The sequence below is a fragment of the Symphalangus syndactylus genome, chromosome 8 (genome assembly GCF_028878055.3).
Source record: "Symphalangus syndactylus isolate Jambi chromosome 8, NHGRI_mSymSyn1-v2.1_pri, whole genome shotgun sequence".
Lineage (NCBI taxonomy): Eukaryota > Metazoa > Chordata > Mammalia > Primates > Hylobatidae > Symphalangus > Symphalangus syndactylus.
The window spans coordinates 101,443,109-101,469,027 of NC_072430.2; the positions used below are offsets into that span (position 1 = coordinate 101,443,109).

Sequence of the window (25,919 nt, forward strand, 5' to 3'; positions counted from 1 at the left end):
TTCCTGGTGTCAAAGAAAGGACCAGTTGAAAACCAGGAGATTCGAAGTCAGAACTTTAACTCCCACTGTATCATCCCAGCAATAAGCCATGTTCTTCACAAATACACGGACTCATTTTAAAAAGAAAGTGCCTCATCAACAGATCAAGAAATTCATTCCAAATAAGCATGCTTTACTTTGCATGTATTATTAATAATTTATCAAATTTTATATTTGTTTTGATACATTGTTAATAATCATTGGAAACTCAATCCAGAAATTTGTTTAACTCTTAGCATCTCAGGATCACATTTTTGTTACAAAGTATCGTAAGATAATCAGTTTGTTTTTTGTTTTTTGTTTTTGTTTTTGTTTGAGATGGAGTCTCAGTTCAGCCCAGGCTGGAGTGCAGTGGCGCGATCTCAGCTCACTGCAACCTCTGCAGATTTTTTTAAGGTAGTACATTTGTGCCAGGCACAGCAGCTCGCACCTGTAATCCCAACACTTTGGGAGGCCAAGGAGGGAGGATCCCTTGAGGCCAGGAGTTTCAGACTAGCGTGGGCAACATAGGGAGACCCTGTCTGTACAAAAAATACAAAGATTTGCCGGGCATGCTGGTGAGCACCTGTAATCCTAGCTACTTAGGAGGCTGATGTGACAGGATCACTTGAGCCCAGGAGTACCAGGCTGCTGTAAGCTATAATCACACCACCACACTCTAGGCTGGGTAACAGAGTGAGACCCTGTCCCTAAAAAATAAAAAAGATGTGGCCAGGCACGGTGGCCCATGCCTGTAATCCGAGCACTTTGGGAGGCCAAGGCAGGTGGATCACCTGAGGTCAGCAGTTCAAGACCAGCCTGGCCAAGATGGTGAAATCCCGTCTCTACTAAAAACACAAAAATTAGCTGGGCATGGTGGTGGGCCCCTGTAATTCCAGCTACTTGGGAGGCTGAGGCAGGAGACTCACTTGAACCCAGGAGGCGGAGGTTGCAGTGAGCTGGGATCATGCCATTGCACTCTAGCCTGGGCAATAGAGCAAGACTCCGTCTCAAAAAAATAAAGAAAGAAAATGTATAATATTTGGATAAAAGTGCAGTAATTTACAGGCATGAGCCACCACACCCACCCAAATTCTGCATGAGAAAGTAGAATAGAAGCATAAGCTCAAGGAGAAAAAGGAACAATGTAAAATTTCCAACTATCAAATAATGCTTGCTCATGTATTTTTTTAAAATTAAAGTTCTAGGGTACATGTGCACAATGTGCAGGTTTGATACATACGTATACATGTGCCATGTTGGCTTGCTGCACCCATTAACTCATCATTTACACTATGTATTTCTCCAAATGCTATCCCTCCCCCACCCCACCACCCCACGACAGGCCCCAGTGTGTGATGTTCCCTGCTCTGTGTCCAAGTGATCTCATTGTTCAATTCCCACCTATGAGTGAGAACATGCGGTGTTTGGTCTTCTGTCCCTGTGAATTTGCTGAGGATGATGGTTTCCACCTTAATCCATGTCCCTGCAAAGGACATGAGCTCATCCTTTTTTTATGGCTGCATAGTATTCCACTGTGGGCATGTGCCACATTTTCTTAATCCAGTCTACCATTGATGGACATTTGAATTGGTTCCAAGTCTTTGCTACTGTGAATAGTGCCGCAATAAACATGTGCATGTGTCTTTATAGTAGAATGATTCATAATCCTTTGGGTATATACCCAGTAATAGGGTTGCTGGGTCAAATGGTATTTCTAGCTCTAGATTCTTGAGGGATCACCACACTGTCTTCCACAATGGCTGAACTAATTTACACTCCCACCAACAGTGTAAAAGCATTCCTATTTCTTCACATCCTCTCCAGCACCTGTTGTTTCCTGACTTTTTAATGATCGCCATTCTAACTGGCGTGAGATGGTGTCTCATTGTGGTTTTGATTTGCATTTCTCTGATGACCAGTGATGATGTTGCTCATGTATTTTTTAAGTGAAGGTGGGACATTCAAATCACAATAGTGTTTAAATTTCATTCAACATATTTTAAACAGTGATATAATGTTTTCATTTTAAAAGTCAACATTTATATTATGCCAGGAATTACATCCTTTGTATCTTTCCAACTTTGTGATGAAAAACTTTGGATGTCAACCCCCAAAAAAATGTGCAAGGGAATACACAGCATATAAAAATCTTTTGGTGGTAGGGATTGGGGGTAAAAAATGTTGCCATGAGCTACTTGTAAGCATCAGTAGATGGCCCAGCATGGCCATCCTCTCAGTCCACCCAGGATCAGTGATGGAAATCACACTCTGCCTCCTTTGGGCCCTACTTAGCAAGATGCTTTAAACCAAGAGTCTACGTTAACAGTGACTTCCTGTGCAAGTCTTTAAAGAGCTGTCCCAGTTAAAGCCTGTCCAAAATCTCCAGAGTACAAAAAAATGGTGAGTAAAACATTCCTTCCCATACTGTTTCCTTGACTGGAGAAGTTGTCCCAGATCTGTTCATGTCATGACACACTAAGCCATCAGCCACACATTCTTGACTATACATATTTAACAAGACACCAAGAAGAAAAAATCCACCAAACATTAGCAACATTTTATATCACCAATCCTTTTACTAGGGTTATTTACATAACCAAAAATTAATCACTTCCTGTGCTTCCTCTGTTCATGGTAAAGATCCCAGGAGGAGGAAAAGAAGGTAGATAAAGTAGATAAAAGAAGGGAAGGATGGTGAAGGAAAAAACACAGCAGCAGAGACTGGCACTACATCATTCCCTTATTCAATAGTCACTGCTAATCTACTACTACTGAGTTAACCAGAGTCTTGGATACTAAAAAGTTGGGGTACAAACACTTTCCCCCAGAAGTGAAGAGCAATTCAGTGGCTTAGCTCCAACCTTCCCAAGCCACACACTAATCAAGGGGCTAAAAATGGACTGAAACCAGAAGTGAGAGGTTCAGTGAAGAAACTTGCCCCACTCCACGTAAGCAGGAAAAATAAAGAGTTCATTAAACACATCTGCATTTACACACATCTAAAGATTAGGCAGTGCTGTGACAAATGTTCCCTTCAGATGGCCAATTTTAAATACATCTCGCAAAATTCTAAAAAAAGAAAACAAAGCATATTAGAGAGGAATTTTGGGGATGAGGGCATGGGAAACCCTTAGTATTTCAGGATTATTACCAGTCATGAGTGTTTTCAAATAAGAATGAAGTTCCACGGTCTTCTGTGTATCACAAATATCTTTACCCACAGGGGAACGATGAGGCAATATCCTTATGGCCTTGCACACAATGGGCTCCTTCTTCTAGACCAGCTTAGAAGTGGGTGATACATTCTAATCTGGATAATGCAGATGATACAATACTAAAACCACATGATAATTACCCAGGCGGCAGCCTTCAGCATTCTATCACAGGGTGTTTATACAGCATTTTAGGCTGTATCCTAAATATAACTGTAGAAATGACACGTGATTTTATAAGTGCTGTTTAAGAACAGGATAGGCAAATGAAATGCACCTCAGACTGAGCCAGAAAAAATAAGAGCTCTACCTCCACTAACAATCAACAAGCAAAGTAACAGCCACTGGCCTCGGTTTCTCCCTATGAATAATGGGGATTCTAATGCTCATTTCCTGTCTTCCCCAGACAATTTATAATATTGTTCAGAAAATGCTGGAGGTCCCAGACAGCTTAGGTACTCAGTCACTGTCCATGTTTTCTAAAGTACACTACATTAATTTCTTTACAAATCTTTTAAACAAGTTTCTTTAGTCTTAATTCTTTCTCTCTGAAGGATAGAGAAAAGGAGGTCAGTCAACACGTGTCATCTTTTTTTTTTTTTTTTTGAGACGGAGTCTTTCTCTGTCCCCCAGGCTGGAGTGTCATCTTTCATATAGAAGTTAGTTTCACTTCTGAGAAAAGTGAACCTTTATATGAAAGATGACGTGTTGACTGACCTCCTTTCTGGCCTCGCTAACCAGTTCAAGGTGCCCATCTTCATTCGAGATCAAACAGAATTCCAGGCCTAGGAGGAGTTTCATAACTCAAATGACTCTGGAAGTACAAGAGCAAGAGTCAGAGGCTCTTTATAATTCTAATGAAATGAACACTGGAAACCACACACACATATATTTTCATTCTCTCTCTCTCTGCACCCCCCTGCCCCAACACACACACAAACTTATAACCCACCCAGAAATTACCAGACTTAGCTTCAGAGAGAACCTTCTAGAATAATTAGCAATATTAGATAAGTAGAGAGTTTTAAGATTTATTTTTAATTGTATAATTTCCATTTGTAATACTTGACCTTTAAACTGTGTTTGCTTAAAATTAGCCTTCTACAAAATTAAGGCCATTTCCACCCCCATATTAATCTAGAGTCTCTACATGGGGAATAGAAAATATTAAGATTTCTGTCTTGCTCTCAAATATAAGAAGTAAAGATCTCTCTTCCCCCATCTTGGCTCTTTGAGTGCATCAAAAATACATATTAACTGTTTCTGAGTCCACATCTGGAGTTTAAAAATCCTATAGAAAAGGCAAGTGATTTAAAATATAAACATATGGCTTCCTTCTCTACAGTGATTCCTAGGCAGAGGGGAAAAAAGTTGAGTACAAACAAAACTATTGTTTTAACGAGGATTGTTTTTAATTGGAAGCATACCAAAAAAGTTAACTAAGCTTCTACTTTCTACTGGAGAAAATAATAAAAGCAAGAATTACCACCTCAATCTAATTAAATCTAGATCAAAGTGCAACTTAGGTAACACTAGGACTGTAAGAGTGTAGCGCTCGATTTCTGAAGAGGATGGCCCCAAGTCTGCCCTTGAGTTAGAGCAAGAGGTTGGCAAATTTTTCCTGTAAAAGGCCAGATAGTAAATATTTTCACCTTTGCTGATCCTATAGTCTTCGCCACAACTACTCAACTCTGCTGTTGTAGCGCCCATAGACAAGATGTAAACAAATAATACAACAATATTTATGGACAAAGAAATTTGAATTTTGTTTAATTTTTATGTGCTGCAAAGTATTATCCTTTTGATCCTTTTCAATCACTTAATATAAAAACTATCCTTGGCTCATGGGCCATTTAAAGCAGGCAGCAGGCCAGATGTGTCCTGTGGACAGTAGTCTGCAATCCCTGGTTTAAAACTATAGAAGACTGGAGCAGCTGCAAGAATAAACTCTAAAACAATGTCCTCATTTCTTAAAGAAAACTGAGGCCCAAGGAGGTGTAATGACTGGCCAGGATCTCACAGCCAATTCACGGCAGGAATGGAGTTAAGAAAAATACTATTCAGCCTCTGGAAGAGCTGGTTGAAAAGGTAAAAGCAAGACCGGGCACGGTGGCTTGCTCATTCCTATAATCCCAGCACTTTGAGAGGCTGAGGTGGGCAGATCCCTTGAGTCCAGGAGTTCAAGACCAGACTGGGCGACATGGTGAAACCCTGTCCCTACAAAAAGTGAGCCAGGTGACATGGAGGTACATGCCTATAGTCCCAGCTACTCAGGAGGCTAAAGTGGTAGGATCACCTGAGCACAGACGGTCGAGCTATGATGGCACCACTGCACTCCAGCCTAGGTGGCAGATTGAGACCCTGTCTCAAAAAAATAAAAAATAAAAAAGAAGAAGAAGAAATAGAAAAGGTAAAGCAGTAATGAAGAAACATCCTGCTTGAGTTCAACTCACCAGGACAGGCAGTGGGGTGCTTAAAACCAGAGATGTTGCAGGAACCTAGTCACTAGTCATAGAAGCTCCTAATACCTGACTTCCCGCTGCGTAAAATAATTTGTTATCTGCCTGTCACCTACACTCATTCTGAAGGTCCTATATCAGCCACTAGGACCCTTTGAGGGGCCAAATTACCTGTCAGCCTGATTCTTTTCAGCCTTCTGAGTGACACAGCTCTGGTTGTTTCTTTTGCAGTGTAAGTAACAACCTCTACTTTCGTTAGTCCAATCCTAGAACTCCCAAGATGTAAGTGTCAATGTGGCTGAACAGCAAGGATCAATGTCAATTATTTCAAAGAACAGAGGTGACCAATTAAGCTTAAAGTTCAAGAGCATCTCCAACACTCACCTAAGAAACTAACAGTCAATCTCCTTCCCACTCCTAATTCCTTCCCTCTAAAAAAAAAAAAAAAAAAAGTTTCTTGGTGTTTTTCTCCTATTTTTCCTTATTCCACCTTTTCTTATACCGATTCTCATTTTCATTTCCTGTGACCCTTTTTATTTTGCCCTACATTTCAACCAAGAATCACCTCAAATTGAAATGCTTTGTTAGAATTAAGATACATACACATATCCAATGATGTTTAAATTATCTGCTCTTTAAGTAGCATTCTATAGTTTTAAAAGGTAAAAAATCCCAAATTAAAGTAACTTTTTACAGTGTATCCTTCATCTAACTTTTTAAGTCACATTTTATCAGAGAAGTTTGTTTTCTACCCTGTTATAAATTCATTCAAGACTTGAAATTTTACACCAGTGTTTTTTAGACATTCTGCTGTGATGATTTTTTACAAAGATTACCCTATCAACTGTTTTGTTTTTACACACTTCCTCAAAAAGACCCAGTTTTATACTTCTGTGAAGAGGAAGTGGCATTCTTATAAGTAATTTTCAAAGTTCTTTTTGACAACTTAAATCAAAAATGACTGCAAACTCCTGAGAATCTTTTCAACACAAATTGATCCTCCTAGATCTATCTAAACATAAGATTCTTCGGTCATAAACTAAGTCAATTGATTTGATAAAAACCAAAATGAAAGAAAAATGAACTTCCTAAAGCTGTAGGAACCAAACGCTATGTTTCAAACGAAGTATGGAAATTCCATACAAAAATAAAACAAACAAACTCTTTCTACCAATGTTGTTTTAAGTTAGAGAGAAAGAAGACTAGTTAAAACGTCATAAATCTAAAACAAAAACTAACTCAAATCATATTTTCATAGAGCTGAAATTGACCCGAGAAAACTGGTCTCTCTAATGTGACAAATGAGGAACCAGCCCAAGATTCAGAAACTATTTATTATAGAGTGCCAACCAAGGACCACCTGCTATACAAAGACTTTTCCCACTTGATTATCACAACTTTCCCATAAAGCAAGTATTATTTTACCCATATTACAGTCAAGGAAAGTTGTGTCACAGGAAGATGGACACAGCTTGTTAGGAGTAGTGCTGTGCACACAGCCCAGGTCTCCAGACATCAACTTTAGTATTCTAACTATACAACTCACACGGAGCATTTTTGGAAATTGTTCAGTTAGATGCCACAATATTTTAAAATATTATACATAAAATACAGTACCCTGAAACCTTGATAGAAGACTCCTTGCTAAAAAGCAGAGCTACTTAAAAAGATTGTCTCTTCTTGGCTGCTATGAAAAGGAGCATTAGCCGGGCGCAGTGGCTCACGCCTGTAATCCCAGCACTTTGGCAGGCCGAGGCGGGTGGATCACAAGGTCAGGAGATCGAGACCATCCTGGCTAACACAGTGAAACCCCGTCTCTACTAAAAATACAAAAAATTAGCCGGGCGTGGTGGCGGGCGCCTATAGTCCCAGGTACTCGGGAGGCTGAGGCAGGAGAATGGCGTGAACCCTGGAGGCAGAGCTAGCAGTGAGCCGACATCGCGCCACTGCACTCCAGCCTGGGCGACAGAGCGAGACACCGTCTCAAAAAAAAAAAAGAAAAGGAGCATTAGCAATTAAACATTGCACTCATCTCATGAGCCCCAAGACCTAATTATACTAAGGCTCCAAAGTACCAAACCCTTAGTCACATGGCTTCTAAATTACTCATGACAGTATCATTTACTCAAGTCGCAGCTGGCCACTTCTTATGCTTATGGTCTATTCTTAAATCTGGACTCCGTTAAGAAGGATATAGAAAGATTTTCACACTTGTAGAAACAAAGGAAGATATTTCAGCATGTCTGAAGCAATGGTGAAACCACTCAAGGCAACAACAAACACCTACTTCCTGTTCAGGTAAGAAGAGAGGCATGGCAGCCAGGCCCATTAGAGTTGAGACCTTGTAACTGCTGCCTTTAAGAACTACACAGTATAATTAAAAACATAGTTTAAAAGTCAATGTAAGAAAGCGATTTTTGGCAACTCTAATATCTAAATTCCCTTCCAAATATCTTACACTGGACAAGCCAAATCCAGGTCTTCCTAAAAGCATACTAGATGGGATTCTATGACCGATGCTCAAATATTTGGCTCAAGTTGTGGAGCCACTTAAACTAAGCCAATAGATGTGTGGACCACACAACTAGCTCAGAAGCATATTTCCTTGGGCAGCAAAACCAGAAAAATCATGTGCTTTTATGGAGAAACAGAAAGGATTCTAACAACTTCACTGAAGGCATTCTATCAAGTGAGAGTGGAGGCCTTCAGAGGGGCACAAAGGTGGCAGGAAGAAGTAAAAAGAAAAATAGCTTCCAAAAAGAATGTGTCACTTAAATAGGTGCCCTGAGAAAATGCTAAGTAGGCCAAGCATGGTGGCTCACGCCTGTAATCTCAGCACTTTGGAAAGCCAAGCAGATCACTTGATTCCAGGAGTTCGAGACCAGCCTGGGCAACATGGTGAAACTCCATCTCTACTAAAAATACAAAAATTACCCAGGTGTAGTGACACGCACCTGTAGTCCCAGCTACTCAGGAGGCTGAGGTGGGAGACTCGACTGAGCCCCAGAAGTCAAGGCTGCAGTGAGCTGTGATCACACCACTACACTCTAGCGTGGGTGACAGAGTGAGATCCTATTTCAAAAAAAAAAAAAAGAGAAAAAATGCTAGAGTTTTACAGTTTCTAGTTTTGTAAGAGGATTCTCTTTTTAAACATAACCACAATATCATATTCACACTTTAAATCATCAAATATCCAGTCAGTATTCAAATTTCCCCAATTATCTCAAAGAAGTGTGTTTTTTAAGTTTGTTTAAATCAGAATCCAAATCTGTTCACTGCAATTAGTCTGAATGTATCTTAATTCCCTTTTAATTTATGGATTTATATTTCCTCTCCATCTTTTTTTTTTCCTCTTACAATTGATTTTTTAAAGAAATGAGGTCTTTTTTTTTTCTGTAGGCAGCCCATAGTCTGGATTTTGTAATTTTTTATTTAAAAAATATGTATAAGATTAAAAACAAGTCATCTCTAGATCCGGCAATCCCACTCCTGGGTATCTACCCAGAGGAAAAGAAATCATAAGAAAAAGGTACTTGCACACGCATGTTTACAGCAGCACAATTCGCAACTGCAAAAATATGGAACCAGCCCAAATGCCCATCGATCAATGAGTGGATAAAGAAAATGTGGTAGATACATACCATGGAATACTACTCAGCCATACAAAGGAATGAAATAATGGCATTTGCAGCAACCTGGATGGAATGGGAGATGATTATTCTAACTGAAATAGCTCAGAAATGGAAAAACAAACATCATATGTTCTCATTCATTAGTAGGAGCTAAGCTATGAGGACACAAACGCATAAGAATGATACAATGGGCTTTGGGGAATCAGGGAAACAGTGAGAAAGGAGTGAGGGATAAAAGACTACACAGTGGGTACGGTTCTTTAGTGGTGACAGGTGCACCAAAATCTCAGAAATCACCACTGAAGAACTTATTCATGTAACCAAACACCACCTGTTCCCGGAAAACCTATGGAAATAATTTTTTAAGAAGGAAAAAAAAGTCATCTTTAAACCTACTACATTATTCCATCAATGGCCTACATCACCAAACCATCTAGATCCTTTCAATGAAGTCCTTGCTACTCCAAAATACATGTTTGTTCACAAAATGTTGCCATGGTACCTCATGCAACATTCTATTCAAGCCAGGAGTATCATGGACACAGAAGGGCCCATAAGGCAACACCTTACTTTAATGCTTCAATACTTTTTGGAACAAAGTAAATACAAATTAATTTGTAAAAGGTCATGTGCAACAAATGGAAACAATGAGTTTTGCTTAGGCACAAATTCATCAACTTTTCAGGCAGAGGGCATGTAGTACCTATCAAAGAACTCAACTGAGAAAAATGTGTTAATATGCAAACACCTCTCCTATCCAGTTTGCAAATTGGATATTTCCTTACCTCTTCTTCCTACCTAACATGAACCCTATGACTCAGTAAGTTTAGTCACCAGGTTACCTGAGAGGTACACAACATGTCACTCACTTGGGTTCTACCCACATCTGCTGCCTGAATCATTCCCTTCCTCAAGTACCACTTAAGACTCCCTCCAGCTCCCTTCTTAATGACTCTGCCCATCTCTGGGCTCCTGAAGTCCCTAATCAATACCCCTAAGCATAGTCTAAACCTGCACTATATGTGGATTGATAACTGTTTCATATGCCACATGAACTCAATAAACGTTAAAGAGGGCCTTTCATGTGAAGGCATTCAGTATCATCTAACTAGACTGTGAGCTCCACGGGGAAAAAGGCCTCTTGTGACACTGCACCTATTTCAAGAATCCTAATGTGTGATGGCTAAGAATGTGCACCTTGGAGTTGAGCTTGCCCAGACGTGACTCCCAGAGTCACGCGACCCTGAAAAAAATTACTCAACCTCTCAGTTTTCATTTTCCCTTTGAGAGAGAGAGAGTTTCACTCTTGTCGCCCAGGCTGGAGTGCAATGGCACAATCTCGGCTCACTGCAACCTCCGCCTCCCAGGTTCAAGAGATTCTCCTGCCTCAGCCTCCCGAGTAGCTGGGATTACAAGTGCCTGCCACCACGCCTGACTAATTTTTGTAATTTTAGTAGAGATGGGGTTTCACCATCTCTAGCCATCTCTGGCCATCTCTCTGGCCAGGATGGTCTCAAACTCCTGACCTCAGGTGATCCACCTTCCTCGGCCTCCCAAAGTGCTGGGATTACAGGCATGAGCCCCCACACCTGGCCTCATTTTCCTCGTCTTTAAAATGAAGTGATGATAGCCATCCTCTTATAAAAATATTAGGATTAAATCATGTAAAGCATGATTCTTGTCTTATCTCCTTGTTCCCAATTCTTTCTGTCTGCTTTCTGTTTTATTGTGCCTGTTCTTACCTGTCCTTCCCTTTTGTGGAGAAGGGGAGAGCAGAGAGCCCCAGCAGAGCTATGCTGTATCACTGCTGTGTAGATGTAGCTCATTAAACACCCCTTGATTGCTTGAATACATAGCAGATCTACTCTTACAACATTTAGGGACAATATTTCCTGTCCCCTAGTGTCACCTTGATACTTCCCCTGAAAAGAAATGGAACTGAGAATTACCTACGACTGAGAATTACCTACAGTGCTAACCATTGTCACAACCAAAAGCACAGTTTAAAAAGAGGGAAAATATAACCAGAAAATAGGACAATATGTGATCTTTTACATTTTCATAGGGCAGAAAACTTTCTCTTAATTTTGTTTGAATGGAAATTTGACATCCCAGGGTAAAATGAAAGCTGTTTATAGAAGTGTTTCTCTTTTGTCTGAGCACTTCATGAGTAAAAAACATTTGAACATGTACATATACGTATACAGATACACATACATATTTATATTCATTCACTTAACAAATATTTATTGGGCATTTACTGTGCACCTTACCCTGTTCTAAGTGCTGAAGATACAGCAGTGAATGAACCCAACTAATAAAATAATCTTTGTCCTGTTATCTATATCTTAACCACATGTAAGTTTTGGTTTTTAAAATGGCGGGAGTAAAATATATGGTATGAGGAATTTGTACTGTGGAGGAAAATAAAGAAAGGCAGACAGGAAATGTGGAGTGGACATTTTAAATAGTGTGGTCAGAAAGGGACTCACTGAGAAGGTAACATCTGAGGAAAGACCCGAAAGAGGTAAAGGTGAGCCATGCAAATATCTAGGAAGCTGCACAGGGAGCAGGAACAGCAAGGGTCCCGAGGCAGGAGCGCAGCTGGCATGTCGCTGGAGCCAAGGAGCCAGGAAGAGATGGAGAGCAGACAAGGCTGGACAGGTGAGTGGAGGAGCTGAGTGCAGAGGTCATTCTAATGATCTTAGCTTTCACCTGAGTGAAACTGGAAGTTTTTGAGCAGGAGTGACAAGTTCTGAGTTCCATCACTCTGAGAGCTACGTTGAGAGTAGCGTGTAGGGGCCAAGGTCAGATGGAAGAAGACCAGTCAGAGGCTGCTGCAATAGCCCAAGCGGTGATTTGGCCAGGTGGCAGACAGTGAAAAATACAGCCAAAAAGATTACACAGTACTAGCAAATAAGATGTACTAAAACTACATAAAAATTAAAAGTTTAAAAGAATGACTTAAAGAAATATGAATTCTAATGTTCTCTTTCCCAAACTCCAACTCAATAAAGCATTGTGTTCATCTTTGGGGTGTAGGCCACACCTACTTTTGGAGGCCATTGTTTAACAATAATTGATTGGTTGATTTGTCCCGGCTGACCTGAATGTCTGCCTGGCTTTCTGTCTTTAGACTTCTCTTAAGCTCACTTTCCTTTTTCCTGATCTTGACAGTCTTAGACACCAAAACAAGTCTCCTCTGCAGAGACTAACCATACGGAGGCTGATGATTACATGTAGGAATTTTCTTCCTTTCTTGAGAAAGTCTGTGGTCACCATGTCAACTGCACCCAACTCTGGGCCAACCCTTGAGAAATAAACTTGTTAGATGCACATGTTATTTGGGTTCAACAAAAGAGGATTTTGCCTGGGAGGATCCAAGGTATTTGCTAAAGCAACACCTCTGAAGAAGGCTAAAGTGGGCCCCAGCTCACGAGAGACAAGCACGGCCTCTGTAGGGATTGCTCCCTTTATCCTGTAAGAAGTTGAAGAGGATTCTCAAAGGACCACACTGAGAACAGCCCCAGGGGTTCTGTGTCCCCACAGCCAGGCTCCTGGAGATCCCAGAAGACAATCTTCTTGGAGTAAGGACTCCTCACCCTTAGACAAAACTCAGGATGTGTTTACCAAACCTGGGAAACTTTAAAGCTGCCACAAACACACTTGGGAGAAAATCAGAAGTTCATAAAAGGCAGATACTTTTTGAAATGAGATTCCACAAGATGAGAAAAGACTGACATTGAAATATGTGAGGAGCTATCTTAGAATGTTAAAGCTTGGAAGAATTTAGAGAATTTTCTACCTGTTTCCATTTTGACAGACAAAGAAACGAAGGCCAGGACTTAACCCAAACCATACAACTGTTAGAAGAACCATGAGTAGAATCCACGTCTTCTGATTCCCAATCTAGTGTTATTTTTAAAACAAACTAAAGCAAAACAAAAATTTTTAAATAAAAAAAGCAAAACTTTTAGAGACAGGTTAGAATTGTGATTAATTTCCATATCTAGGCTCAAACTGATGTTTCCACAAGTCTCCCTAATTTTACCAAAAGCTCTGAAAGCTCTCTTAGGGGAAAATGGTCTTCTGCTATAAAAGATATCCTAGAAAGTTATGCTTGGATGCTTAAAATTCCCCAGGATGGGAGCAAGGGGACTCTAAGCAAACAAAATCCAAGAAATGCAAACAATTATTGACTTAATAATCTCTGAAACAGCCCAAAGGTGGACTATATATTTATTTGCTTAGCTCACTTTATAGAATACCAAATTTTAAGATTTCAAAAGAGGAGGCGAGTGAAAAGATCCTTAAAAATTATGAATATCATAATTACAAGCTGGATTCATGAATCATTAATTTCAACCTCTTAGGCTACCAACATATTTACAAACATAAACACTGACAAGGGCAAATACCTGCATTCCCAACCTCTGAAAGCAGCCAGAGCCAAATAATATATTGGTTAAAAGGTTAAAAAGGAGTAATCTATAAAGTGGGCAATCTTAGGCCAGGTGTGGTGGCTTACCCCTGTAATCCCAGCACTTTGGGAGGCTAAGGCAGGCAGATCACATGAGGCCAGGAGTAAGAGACCAGCCTGGCCAACACGGTGAAACCTCATCTCTACTAAAAATACAAAAATTAGCCAGGCATAGTGGTGCACACCTGTAATCCCAGCTACATGGGAGTCTGAGGCACAAGAATCGCTTGAACCCCAGGAGGGGGTTGGCGGGGGTTGCAATGAGCCAAGATTGCACCACTATACTCCAGCCTGGGCAACAGAGCGAGACTCTGTCTCAAAAACATAAAAATACAGAATAAATAAAATGGGTAATCTTAGATTATCTATGAATTGAAGTAGGGTGGAGAATAGGAATTAGTTCTAAGTCATTGACATTGGTTAAAATCCTTCTCTGGAACCTGAAGCTGTTTGACTTTGTTACCTGGAAAGCCTTATTAGAGCTCATCTGCAAATACACCCTTCATAGTCACATTTGTAAGAAAGGCTATAACACAAACCATGTAAAGAGCATCGGTCTCCATTACAGGCACCAAGGCACAGAAGGGAGAGGGCAGAGCTGAGGCACCATAAGGGCATTCAGTCCAACCTCTTCGTTTTACAAAGAGAAACCTGAAGCCTACAGAGGTTAACATGTCTTGCCAAGGGTTGGCTAATGTACAACATATGTCACTTCTCCCTTCCCGTGTACCCACAGCAAACACGGGTAATCAATCACACTTTCTCGGATCCTTGACCACAAGAGTCAGAATATTTCTATCACATTACACCTGCAAGCCCTGGACCGATCAGAACTGATGTGTGAGATGGAAGCTGTTTCCCAACTCTGCACAAGGTCATAAAATGATCTTTGTAATGCCTGCACCACTGTAGACCTGACTCAAAAGAGACAGAGTAGTCTCCTAGTCAAACTAGTTTACTGTCACTGTCAAGCCTGTGGTGAGCAAACATGGAGTCTATGTGAATATATAATGACCACATATCCAGGTTTACCCAGGACAGTCCTGGCTCACATCTATTTGTGGCTTCATATTGAGTAGTATCACCTATGATTCTCAAACAGATAAAAATGATATAGTCATCCTAGTTCTGTGTAGTTCCTAATCATTCACAAATATTTATAAATGTTGTTTCATACATGATGTGTCAGGAAAACAACAACAACAACTAAAAAACACTTAACCAATCACCAGGAGTTTTCTCATACAAAGGGGCTTTCAAATAATACTAAACCCAACCAGTTTTCAAGAGGGACTCAGGGACCACTGTCCAAGCCAATCTTTTTTATATATTGAGCTTCAATATGAAATTTCTTTGGGGGAAAAAAAAGGAGTGTTATAGCTTAAACAAATTTGGAAACCACAAAATTATCAGATCTCTGTAGCTCTGCCTGTTTTTAAATTATTTCGTGTTATACTTTAGCCTATAAAAATTCACATTATCTTGTAGAAATACAAATCTTTTTAAAGAATCTTTCATTTCTGTTTCTGGTACAAACAATTTGTGCCTTTTTGAGTTTATATTTGCTCTCTGTTCAAAGCAAAAGAGGAAGTAAAAAGTTGAAATCAAAAAAAAAGAAAGAAAGAAAAAGAAAGAAAGAAAAAGAAAGAAAGAAAAGAAAACAAAACAAAACAAAACAAAACAAAAAAGAAAGAGAAGAAAGAGAAAGAAAAAAGCTGGTTCCATCAATCCAGAGCTAGAGCTTATGTGCTGGTGTTGGCTAAAGAGCCAATCATATATGTAAGAGAAGAATAAGTTTATTTGGAAAAGTCATTGGTGTAGAGAACACAGATATCAGCTATGTGCACACATGAAAGGTAATGATATTATCACACGGAAAGTTTAAAAATTTTACCTGGCTACCCAGACAGAAGACTAGAAGGAAACATCAAAACATCAAGAATAGTTCTCTCTTGAGTATAGAGGCTTCATATGGTTTTAAAATTTTTTGGTTTGCTCATCTAGCTTTCTGATTTTCCTATAATGACCGCGGTTCATTTGTTTTATATATATATATATGAAAAAAAATCACTGAACTACCAACACATCATTCACCGGGGTGAGGAAATGGAGAGGCTAATGGGAAAAGCCAGATATAAGCCAGGCAGGGGTAGAGGCCTCAGAGCAGCTCCTTACTATGTACAGAAATGGGTCTAGCCCAAGAGGCAGAAGGAGTTCAGGGAACGCTGCTCATCCAATCGCTTCTCTGTAAACAAGATCAGGCACCCATTAATCCCATGGCTGCACTGCCCTTTCAACTATGAAAAGTATAGCCTTGTGGTCAGAGCCCCACCTGTGCAATCAGACTGCCAGGGTAGGACAATGTGCTACATCACTTACAGGGCGTATGACCCTAAACAGGTCAATTAGCCTCTCTATTCCTGTTTTCTCATCCATAAAATAGAAATCACACCACCACCTACCTCCTAGTGTGGCTATGAGGATTAAGACATGATTCACTGCAAAGGCCCAGTATACAATAAGAGCACAATAAATGTGTGACATTATTAGGTCTCTGCCATGAAACACCAGCCTCAAGTGCACTCTCAAAACCATGTGATTGGGTCCTGAAACAACCAGAAAAGGTTCTAAATAAAGCCTTTCTTTTCCTTTCTTCTCTGCTGAAGACAGGACTACAGCATACTGTTTGCTTTAACACCAGTGCTCTAGGGAGCCATGGAAGAACAAGGGCAGCCCAATAAAATATGTAACACGCCCCAAGGCCCCACACTATGGGCTAGAAATCCTGCTCCCAAAGTTACACAGGATTTCTAGTCTCTTGCCACTGCCACCGCTGCCAGCCACTGCCTTTGGCAAGAAGGCAGGTGACTCAAGTGTGAACTAGGACTTGGCAAGGGAATGCCAAACCAGAAGGCCTCCAGGCAGGAAGCTCCAAAAAGGCCACCTGCTGAAACAGTTTGTCTGCAGGCAGCCTCCGAGATGAGTGTTCTGCTATCGTTAACAAATGCAGGTAAGAATAGTGGACACTTTAAACACGCAACAGAACTTACCATCCTAGCTTCATAACCCTGAAAATAAATTTCGGGTAGAGATCCAGGCTGAAGATACGACCACACACTTAAAATGACTACAGTGCCTTTAACTATATGACCTAAAGAACACCCTAAAAAAGTCAATATCAAATCAATTTTCAAAAAGGTTTCATGGCTGTCTTTGAGTCAAAATGCCTTAGATCTGTATTTAACAAAATTTTCTTTCCCAAACTTAAAATTATCTCACTTTACCAAAAAATATAAAACTCCTAATGTCCACATACAAGGAACTAATTACATTATTATATTAATGACATAGTTGAGGGTGTTCTGTGTTACACAGGGTAACCAGTTCCTCCCAGTTCGCCTGGAATTTTCCCGGTTTTAGCCCCATATGCTGGGACACCAGTCAATCTGCACAAACCAGGATGGTTAGTGCCCCCTAAGGCTGCAAGAAAAATTATGTGTGCCCTGTGAAGAGGAAAACAGAAGGGACACAGTTACAAAAGTTACAAATGCAGAAGTGCTAAATGCCAAGTTTGTTTGTTTGTAGTGATAGCTCCCAGTTCCTTTTTCACAGTGAAAAAAAAAAAAAAAGACTAAAAATCACACTGGTCTCTCCCTTTTTCTTTTTACTCTCCCGAAAAAAAGAGTTGGGAAAAAACATTTTCCTTCTCTTGCAAGATTGAGAGGTCACTACAGGACTGACTGCTGAAGTAGTGTCTGCTTCACCTAGCAAGCTCCTGCACCCAGCTTTAGCTAGAGAGAAAATGTCATCATCTGTCACCCCTGAGTTTGGCCACATTTAAAGACAAATCCAGGCAATTTGTGTTTCAAGTTATCAACAGCAAAAAATCGAAGAGGCCTAGCAAAAATCAAGATTCACTTCACAAATAGGGCATTCAACAGATGAGGTGCCAGACACAGTGGCTCACGCCTGTAATCCCAGCACTTTGGGAGGCTGAGGCAGGTGGACTGTTTGAGCCCAAGAGTTTGAGACCAGCCTGGGCAACATGGCGAAACTCTGTGTCTACAAAAAATACAAAAATTAGCCAGGTGTGGTGGCACACGTGCCCATAGTCCCAGCTACTGGGGAGGCTGAGGTGGGAGGATCGTTTGAGCCTGGCAGGCCAAGGCTGCAGTGAGCCATGATCATACTATTGAGTCAGAGTGAGACCCTGACTCAAAAAAAAAAAAAAAAAAAAAAAAAAAGGAGGGAGAAATTAAGAAGTGGTTGTTTTACTAGAAGCCAAATGGAGAGCAAGGCACTCCTATACAAACTCTAAGGCAGGGATGCCAAGCAGGCGGCTCCCTGCCCACAATGATGGAGCAAAACTCTTCTAGTAGTGGTCTAAGCAAACAGTTTTAAAAGTTAATCTGTGAGGTTAAGAACTGACTTCTAAGAATTGAGTCTCAAACAGAAAAGGTAAGACTATATAAGGCAAGAAAGACCACACACTTACTTCCTGGACCTAAAGCTACACAGAAACCATCGTTGTTCACCACCCCACCCCACCCAGGCCACTTCCCCACCCCATCTCCTTCTGACTTTGTCCCAAGATAGACTGGCCATTTTCAGAAGTTCTTGAATCTTAAAACGCCTTTGGTTCTTTTTATGTATCTGGAGATGGAACCACATAAAGGTTGTGTGACTCTTCCTTTCTCTCCATACTCATACTAGTTTATTGGGGGAAGGAAGGAAATATACTTAGAAACATCTCAAAAGGCAACATCTTTGAAATTCCTGCTCTGATAAGCCCTGAAGAATAACTTCCTCTCTTTGTAAGACCAAGTAATACACTTCTCACTAGGGTTGATCTTGATCTAGGAAGAGATGTTTTCTTGTAACCCTTACAACACATCCAATGAGATGATGGAGCTGTCCTATACCAACCGTAGCAGAAAGTACAAGCGCCTGGAAGGCAGAAGACAAGAGCTAGTCCCAGTCCTGCAGGTCTGTAGCTGGCATTCTTTGAGGAAGACTTGCTTCACTTCTCCAGAACTGTTTTGTCATTTAGAGAATGAAGAGTTTGGGCTAGATCATCCTTAGAGTCCTTACAATTGTAAACTTCTACGTGATGTTCTTTCTTATATGTGATAACAATACCTATTAGAACCATCCTTTGTACTTTGAAGATCTAGGGATTAACAGACAAGTACAGCAACGTGTACTAGCAAAGATGACAGGCCCAAGACATGCTAAAACTGTAGGATTTAAAATAAGCAAATGTCTAACAGTTGGCAAAGTATGTGACCAAAAGGTGAAGGAAATCCTGATATCAACTTACACTTTTAAATGCTCTGGAACCAATGAGAACAAATACATTCATCACAAGTACCAGCTGCTCTTCCTACTAAATTTAACAATAACATGAATTTTAACTCAGTGATTTCCCCATCCCCAACCCCGCCAAACACCTGTAAATATTTAGGAAAAACAAGCTAAAAAAATTGAATCTAAAAGGCAGGAGAACAAATCATTGCAAATCATTGTGGTGACGGACTGCATTTCAGTTGCAAGATGTTCTGGCTGGACACTAACTGGAGAACACAAGGCAGCAGATGCAACCCATGGACAAGTTTGAGGTATTTAATACCAAGGGCTGGCACGTCTGACCCTGTGGTCAAAGTCAAGATTGCGTCTCTGCCTACCAGGACCCCAAAACAAAGTTCCTTTCACTACCCACGAATAAACGGGGTTAGGGGTGGGGGTGGGGGTAGCAAGCCGTTTCCTTTTTTTGTGGAAAGAGCTGCAAAGAGTTTTGTCATGCAACTTGGTTTGGCGCCTGTTAGTGTCAATGTTAAGAGCAGCAGAGCCCGCGAAGGTGGCTGTTACCATTCCACAGACCTGCGGCGAGGACTGTCAATCCGATTCAGCAAATAACCCCACCTCTCCAAGCCAGGACTCCAGAGCTGCCCTGTGTGGTGTCTCAGCAAGGAAAGCCAACAAAGCTGGTGGACACAGGCAGACCGTAGCCCACCGCCTGTGAGCGGAGGCTCCGAGCAGACTTCACCTCTTCCTCGGAGGAACCGGCCCGATCCGAAAGGGCGGTCTCCAGGGGCCCCCATCCCGCACCACGCACACAGCCTGGGGCAACTACAGAGGAAGTCAGGATGTCACATCCAACGGATAAATAAAGACAGCTCGGCCACACAAGAGCCGCACTCTGGGCAGGACTCCTGCTAGGTTTGGGGAGGGGTCCCAGTCTGCGATCCTTTTTCCCTCTTCGTGCAGCGTCCTCCTCCCGGGGACGCCGGCCGGCGGCGCCCACGCAACGCGGCACGGTGGGAGTCCCGGGAGCACCTCGAGCCCCCGGCCCCCTCCCCAGCCCCGCCGAGCCCGCGGCCGCCGCACTCCCGCACCCCGGCTGCCCAGCGCCCACGGGCCCTGCCCCAGACTCGGGCGCGCAGTTCCGACGGCCCAGGGCGGGGACGGCGCCGCGGAGGGGAGCTGCCGCCGCGGGCTCTCGGAGGCACGGGCGGCCGCGCACACTCCTCCCCCTCGCCGCGAGTAAACAGCTCGCGGGCGCGCTCCAGCCGCGCCCCCATCCCCCCGCCGGGCTCCGCGCCGCCCCGCGCCCGCGCGTCCCGCCCGCCGGCGCCGCCGCCCCCTACCTGGTCGGTGAGTTTGAGCACTGCCATTCTTCCGCTCCTTCGCGCGCACACACATGCAGGTCCCCGGCCCGCAGATGTCACGCCGGGAGCCGGGGAAGCGGAAGGGATTGCCAGGGGAAGGGAAAAAAATCTGGCTCCCGAATTTGACAGCCCTCCCCCTGCTCCTCCTCCGCCGCCGCCTCCTCCCGCCGAGAGGCTGACACTGGCTAGTGGGGTTTGCAGCCGAGCCCGCCCGCCTTTCCACAGGAAGTACCGGCTGCTGCCAGCCGGGCCGCCACTGACATCACCGCGCGCTGGCTCGCTCGCCGCCCGCCGCCTGGGCCGACGCTGCCTCCTGCCGCCCGCAGCCGAGCCGCGCAGCCCGGCCCCCGGCGCTGCCCCCGCGCCCGCACCGGGCCGCCGCCTGCCTTCAGCACCTGCACGCGGTGCCCCGCCGGGCCGGCCCCGGGCCCCGGGCTGATCGCGGGCCTCCCTGACGGGTCTCACACACATGGGTGGGGAAGCCCGCGGGGACACACCCCGAGGGGGCAGGAAAGGCTCTCACTCACACGCCGTCCACTTTAAGCGGGGAGATGGGATCACGCCCCCTTCCCCTAACCCAGAATCAGGTGGTGGCAGCGCCCCGACGATCCCACCTCGCCAGGGACCGCAATTCCGATGCTCTCTTTGTTTAATGCCAGGAGGCAGTGGACACATTGTGATTCTTTAGAGGTGTTTGCCAAACATTTATGGGTGGAGGGAACAGAAGCTCTGGCCCTTCCACCTTGTTCTCCAGCCACCTTCCAGCTAAACACACACACACACACACACACACACATATGCACACACACATACTATTGTTAAATTCAAACACCCTGGGTTTGGTTTTTGCTGGTGGGGGTGGAGTGGAGTTCCTGGAGAAGCAAAGCAGTCCTAAATCACCGAGTTGATGGGGCTTTTGGGTGCTCCCACCTGTCCTTACTGATCTCTACAAAATCCCAAGTTACCAAGCTCTTCAACAAATAGAAGACAGCTGTCAAACACCATGGGCTACAGATACAACGGTCATATTACTAAGCATAGTAACTGTTGATAGTTCTGGAATTTGGAGCAAACACTTATTCATTGAACAGCTATGTACTGAGTCCCTACCTTGTCAGGCACTGGCTAGGCACGAGAATAAATGGAGAGCATAAATAAGATAACCTGCTCTCAGAAGATGCCAACATAAACCACATAGTCTCTGCTAATGAATGTAATTACAAACTGAGATAAGGGATCTCAAGGGAAAACATGCTTCTGAAGTGAACCCACAACAAAGGAATTAGACCAGACTGGTGGGTGGGGGCAGGCTTCCCTGAGAAAGTGACAGGAGTTGAGATCTGGAGAAGGGAGAATTAAGTAAGCAAGTGGAGAGGAAGTGCTCCCAGGCAGCCCCAGGTGCCCCTGGCAGGCCATAGAGCAAACCTGTAGGGCAGCATTGAACAGCTTTGAAGAGCAAACTAGAGCTACAGAATTCTTTGGTCAAGACCAAACATCTACCTCTACTGTATATTCACAAACCAAATGTCCATTCTTCCTCCCTACTCTTAGAACCTCCCCCAAAGATTCCACATGAGACAGGAGAGAAAGGAGCATTAATATCCTCACATTTACCATCCAGCCACTGGTTGTCGAAGCAGCTAAATCTCAAATGTACCTTTATTAGTCCTATAGATTATAATTCAGATCATGCAGACAAGAAGAACCAAGGAACTTTGTTCTTGGCTTCCACTCCTCTATTATCAATGTTGCATGGAAACAAACAAAAAAAAATTCTAAGGCCTTTCTCAGACATACAACAGATTGTTTATGTTGCATCTATGAGTCAGTTCTTCACTGCTGTTATTGGTATGTCTATTTACTGAACACCCTGCATGGCTTTGTAAGTAAACTGAGTAGGGCCCTGCAGTCTCTACTTAAATAGAGCCATTTTTCAGAAGAGTGATAACAAATGACTTAATTTGGAAGATTCACTCAAGATCCAATTTGATTCATCGCGGACACGCCTGCACCTAAGTTCCTGGGGCCAAAGTGAGGAGGCAGCAGTTCTCCGCCCAATCAGACCATCGTCCTCTTTTTGTAACTAGTATTTTTAACACTCCCCTTACTATCCTGACAAGTAATTTGTGGATAATATTACCTACCTATACAAATTTCAAAAAAAAAAAACCCAGCAACAATATATTGTCCTAATTGTACAATAAAGGAAAAATTAGAGTAATTTATAATGAATATGTATTTCAGTAGGTAAGTGGTACAACACAACTCTCTTTGTCTTCTGACAAAACAAAGCAGTAAGATGCTTCCACCTATATGGAGAGGCTTTGTGAATGAGAGAATTACAAATGCAGACAGATAAGAATATATAGTGTTAGCAATTCAAATATCAAGATTGGTGTTGTCATAGGTGACATGACTTTGTGAAAGGTTGAACAACTCATGGCCAAGTTCCAAATAAAATAGGGAGCAGAAGATCTGGCAAAATTTATTGATAAGACTAAGTTTATCAGAAGGTCTGCTTTTAATGTGTTAGCCAGTACTTTGACGGTGATTCAAACACTTTGTTTACTTCATTAAATGAGACTCAGACTCAGCAGTTGACTATATTCGGTGAGCTTGAGAAGCCAGAATGCCCCTGGTATAATGTAGAGAAAGAAATCCAAAGGTTCGTGGAGATGGGAATGTTGGAATAATTTTATCATGTATAATCTGTACAGCCAACCCCTACATATTCCCGGAGAGCCAGATGATGATCTTTATACTGAAGCATTGAAAAATACAGGCCGGCACCATGGCTCATGCCTATAAACCCAGCACTTTGGGAGGCTGAAGCAGGTGGATCACCTGAGGTCAGGAGTTCGAGACCAGCCTGGCCAACATGGTGAAACCCCATCTCTACTAAAAATACAGAAAATTAGCCAGGCGTGGTGGCACGCACCTGTAGTCCCAGCTACTCGGGAGGCTGAGTCACGAGAGTCGCTTGAACCCAGGAGGCAGAAGTTGCAGTGAACCGATGATGCGCCATTGCACTCCAGCCTGGGTGACAAAGCAAGATTCTGTCAAAAAAAAAAAAAAGAAAAGAAAAATACATTTGAGAGAGAACATCAGAAAAACCCTCTAGTAGCTGGATATGATGGTGGGAGATGCTTTCATTGAGATGGCTCCTTGATTTTTATATTAGTGGGATCCTGCGACAGCAATGGCCAAGTGGCAGCACTTAGCTGGCAGAGACAAGGTGGACACATTTACTGTAATGCACAGCAGAGACAAAGTAGTACTTAAAGGCCTTAACCTACAGGTATATCTGGCAGTGCCCTAGGTTGTCCTAGGAATGAAATAGATGGGCAGACTTTGGAAGTAGCCATTGATCTTTATAACAGACAAAACTCTACATCTGCCACCTGAAAGCTCCCTTGAGCCATCAAAATGAAATTATTTTTCATTCGGTTTCCATACCTAAATGAGTTCACAGACACAGAGCTCCTTGATTAAAAGGGAAGCTGGTCGCCTTCAGGAGGGTCTTGCAGCATTGACATAAATATATACTACAAATCCTCATTCAAGCCTTATCCAAAGGAACCTGATGCCTTTTTCTAGGCTGAGCGAGTACTGGGAATAAGGAAATACCCAGACATTTGAGGGATCACTGACACTGCTTCTGAATTAATGCTAATTCCTGAGGATTGCAAACACCACTGGATCCACCAATCAAAATGGGGATCTATGGTAGGCGATAAATGAAATTTTTAATTAAGTATAAATCAGTGTGGATCCAGTAGCTCTGCAGACCTAAACTATAGTTATCTCCTCAACTGTTAGTTAGAATAGACATACTCAGTAACTAACAGAATCCTAACATCATTTCTCTGACCCACAGAGTGAAGTTTATTATGGTAAGACAGGCCAAATGGAAGCCTCTGGAATTTCCTCTTGAAACCAGACTAGAAAACCAACAACAATGCTCAATCCCTGGAAATATGTAGATATTGGTACCACCAGAAAAACGTAGAAGATACAGGAATGATAATACTGTCACATCCCCATTTAACTCACCTGTTGGGTCTATGCAAAAGATCTTAGAGAATAACTATGATTTGTTATTAAGTTGTAAACTTAATCAAATGGTAATGTCAGTTGCAGCTGCTATTCTATATATGCTGTCTTTACTGCAACAAAGCAACACAGCCCTAGGCACCTGGTGTGCACTATTGATATGGCAAATGCTTTTTATCTATTTCAATTTTCACCAAAAGTTGTTTTATATGGCAAGATCAACAGTACACCTTTACAGTCTTCTCTAGGGGGTGTAAACACTCTCACTCTCTGGCATAATCTCATCTGCACAGGTCTTGATCACTATGTTAAAGACATCGAGCTGATTGGCGCTGATAAACAGGAAGTAACAAATATTTTAGCTGCCTTAACAACACACATGTGAGCCAGAGATTGGGTATAAACCCCAAGAAAATTCATCACCTTAGTGAAGTTTCTGGAGGTCCACTGGTCTAGAAAACACTAGGATATTCTCTCCAATGTAAAAGACAAATTACTTCACCTTGTACCATCTACCACTAAGAAAAGAGACACAATACTTTCTGGGCATCTTTGGATTTTAAAGGCAATATGTACTACATCTGAGTGTGATGCTGTGACCCATTTATAGAGCAACCCATAAGGCTGGAATTTTTTATTATGAATAAGGAGAGAAGAAATATCTGTAGCAGGACTTGATGACCCAGAGGAATCCAATGGTACTTAAAGTGTCTGTGGCAAATAAGGATGCTATATAGAGCCTCTGATGAACCCTGATTAGATCTACAATGCAGAATTCCTTAGTTGTAGAGCAAGTCATGCCCTCTTCTGCAGATAACAATTTTCTTTTTTTTTTTTATTATTATTATTTTTTTTTATTATTATACTTTAGGGTTTTAGGGTACGTGTGCACAATGTGCAGGTTTGTTACATATGTATCCATGTGCCATGTTGATTTCCTGCACCCATTAACTCGTCATTTAGCATTAGGTGTATCTCCTAATGCTGTCCCTCCCCCCTCCGCCCACCCCACAACAGTCCCCGGAGCGTGATGTTCCCCTTCCTGTGTCCATGAGTTCTCATTGTTCAATTCCCACCTATGAGTGAGAACATGCGGTGTTTGGTTTTTTGTCCTTGCGATAGTTTACTGAGAATGATGTTTTCCAGTTTCATCCATGTCCCTACAAAGGACACGAACTCATCATTTTTTATGGCTGCATAGTATTCCATGGTATATATGTGCCACATTTTCTTAATCCAGTCTATCGTTGTTGGACATTTGGGTTGGTTCCAACTCTTTGCTATTGTGAATAGTGCCGCAATAAACATACGTGTGCATGTGTCTTTATAGCAGCATGATTTATAGTCCTTTGGGTATATACCCAGTAATGGGATGGCTGGGTCAAATGGTATTT

At 42.3% G+C, this 25,919-nt stretch overlaps 1 protein-coding gene and 1 long non-coding RNA gene across 8 annotated transcripts in view; both read right to left on the bottom strand.

Annotated features, from left to right (window-relative positions):
- The window catches only part of LOC129488229 (uncharacterized), a 62,124-nt gene extending 41,821 nt beyond the window's left edge, over positions 1 to 20,303 (bottom strand). Inside the window, exon 1 of the long non-coding RNA XR_010122196.1 lies at positions 9,334 to 20,303. This is a non-coding gene — a long non-coding RNA (uncharacterized lncRNA). The remainder of the gene's footprint in view (positions 1 to 9,333) is intronic.
- Positions 1 to 20,753, bottom strand: part of ANKRD44 (ankyrin repeat domain 44) — a 330,964-nt gene extending 310,211 nt beyond the window's left edge. For 2 of the 7 annotated variants that reach the window (XM_055290103.2, XM_055290106.2), the window contains exon 1: positions 20,452 to 20,696. In XM_055290103.2, the coding sequence (XP_055146078.1) occupies positions 20,452 to 20,478 (27 nt within the window). In that variant the 5' untranslated portion in view covers positions 20,479 to 20,696. Of the gene's footprint in view, positions 1 to 5,863; positions 6,127 to 20,451 lie in introns of those variants that run through there. The other 5 variants (XM_055290102.2, XM_055290105.2, XM_055290101.2 and 2 more) reach the window with 5 other exon arrangements.
- Between the last annotated feature and the right edge of the window lie 5,166 nt (positions 20,754 to 25,919).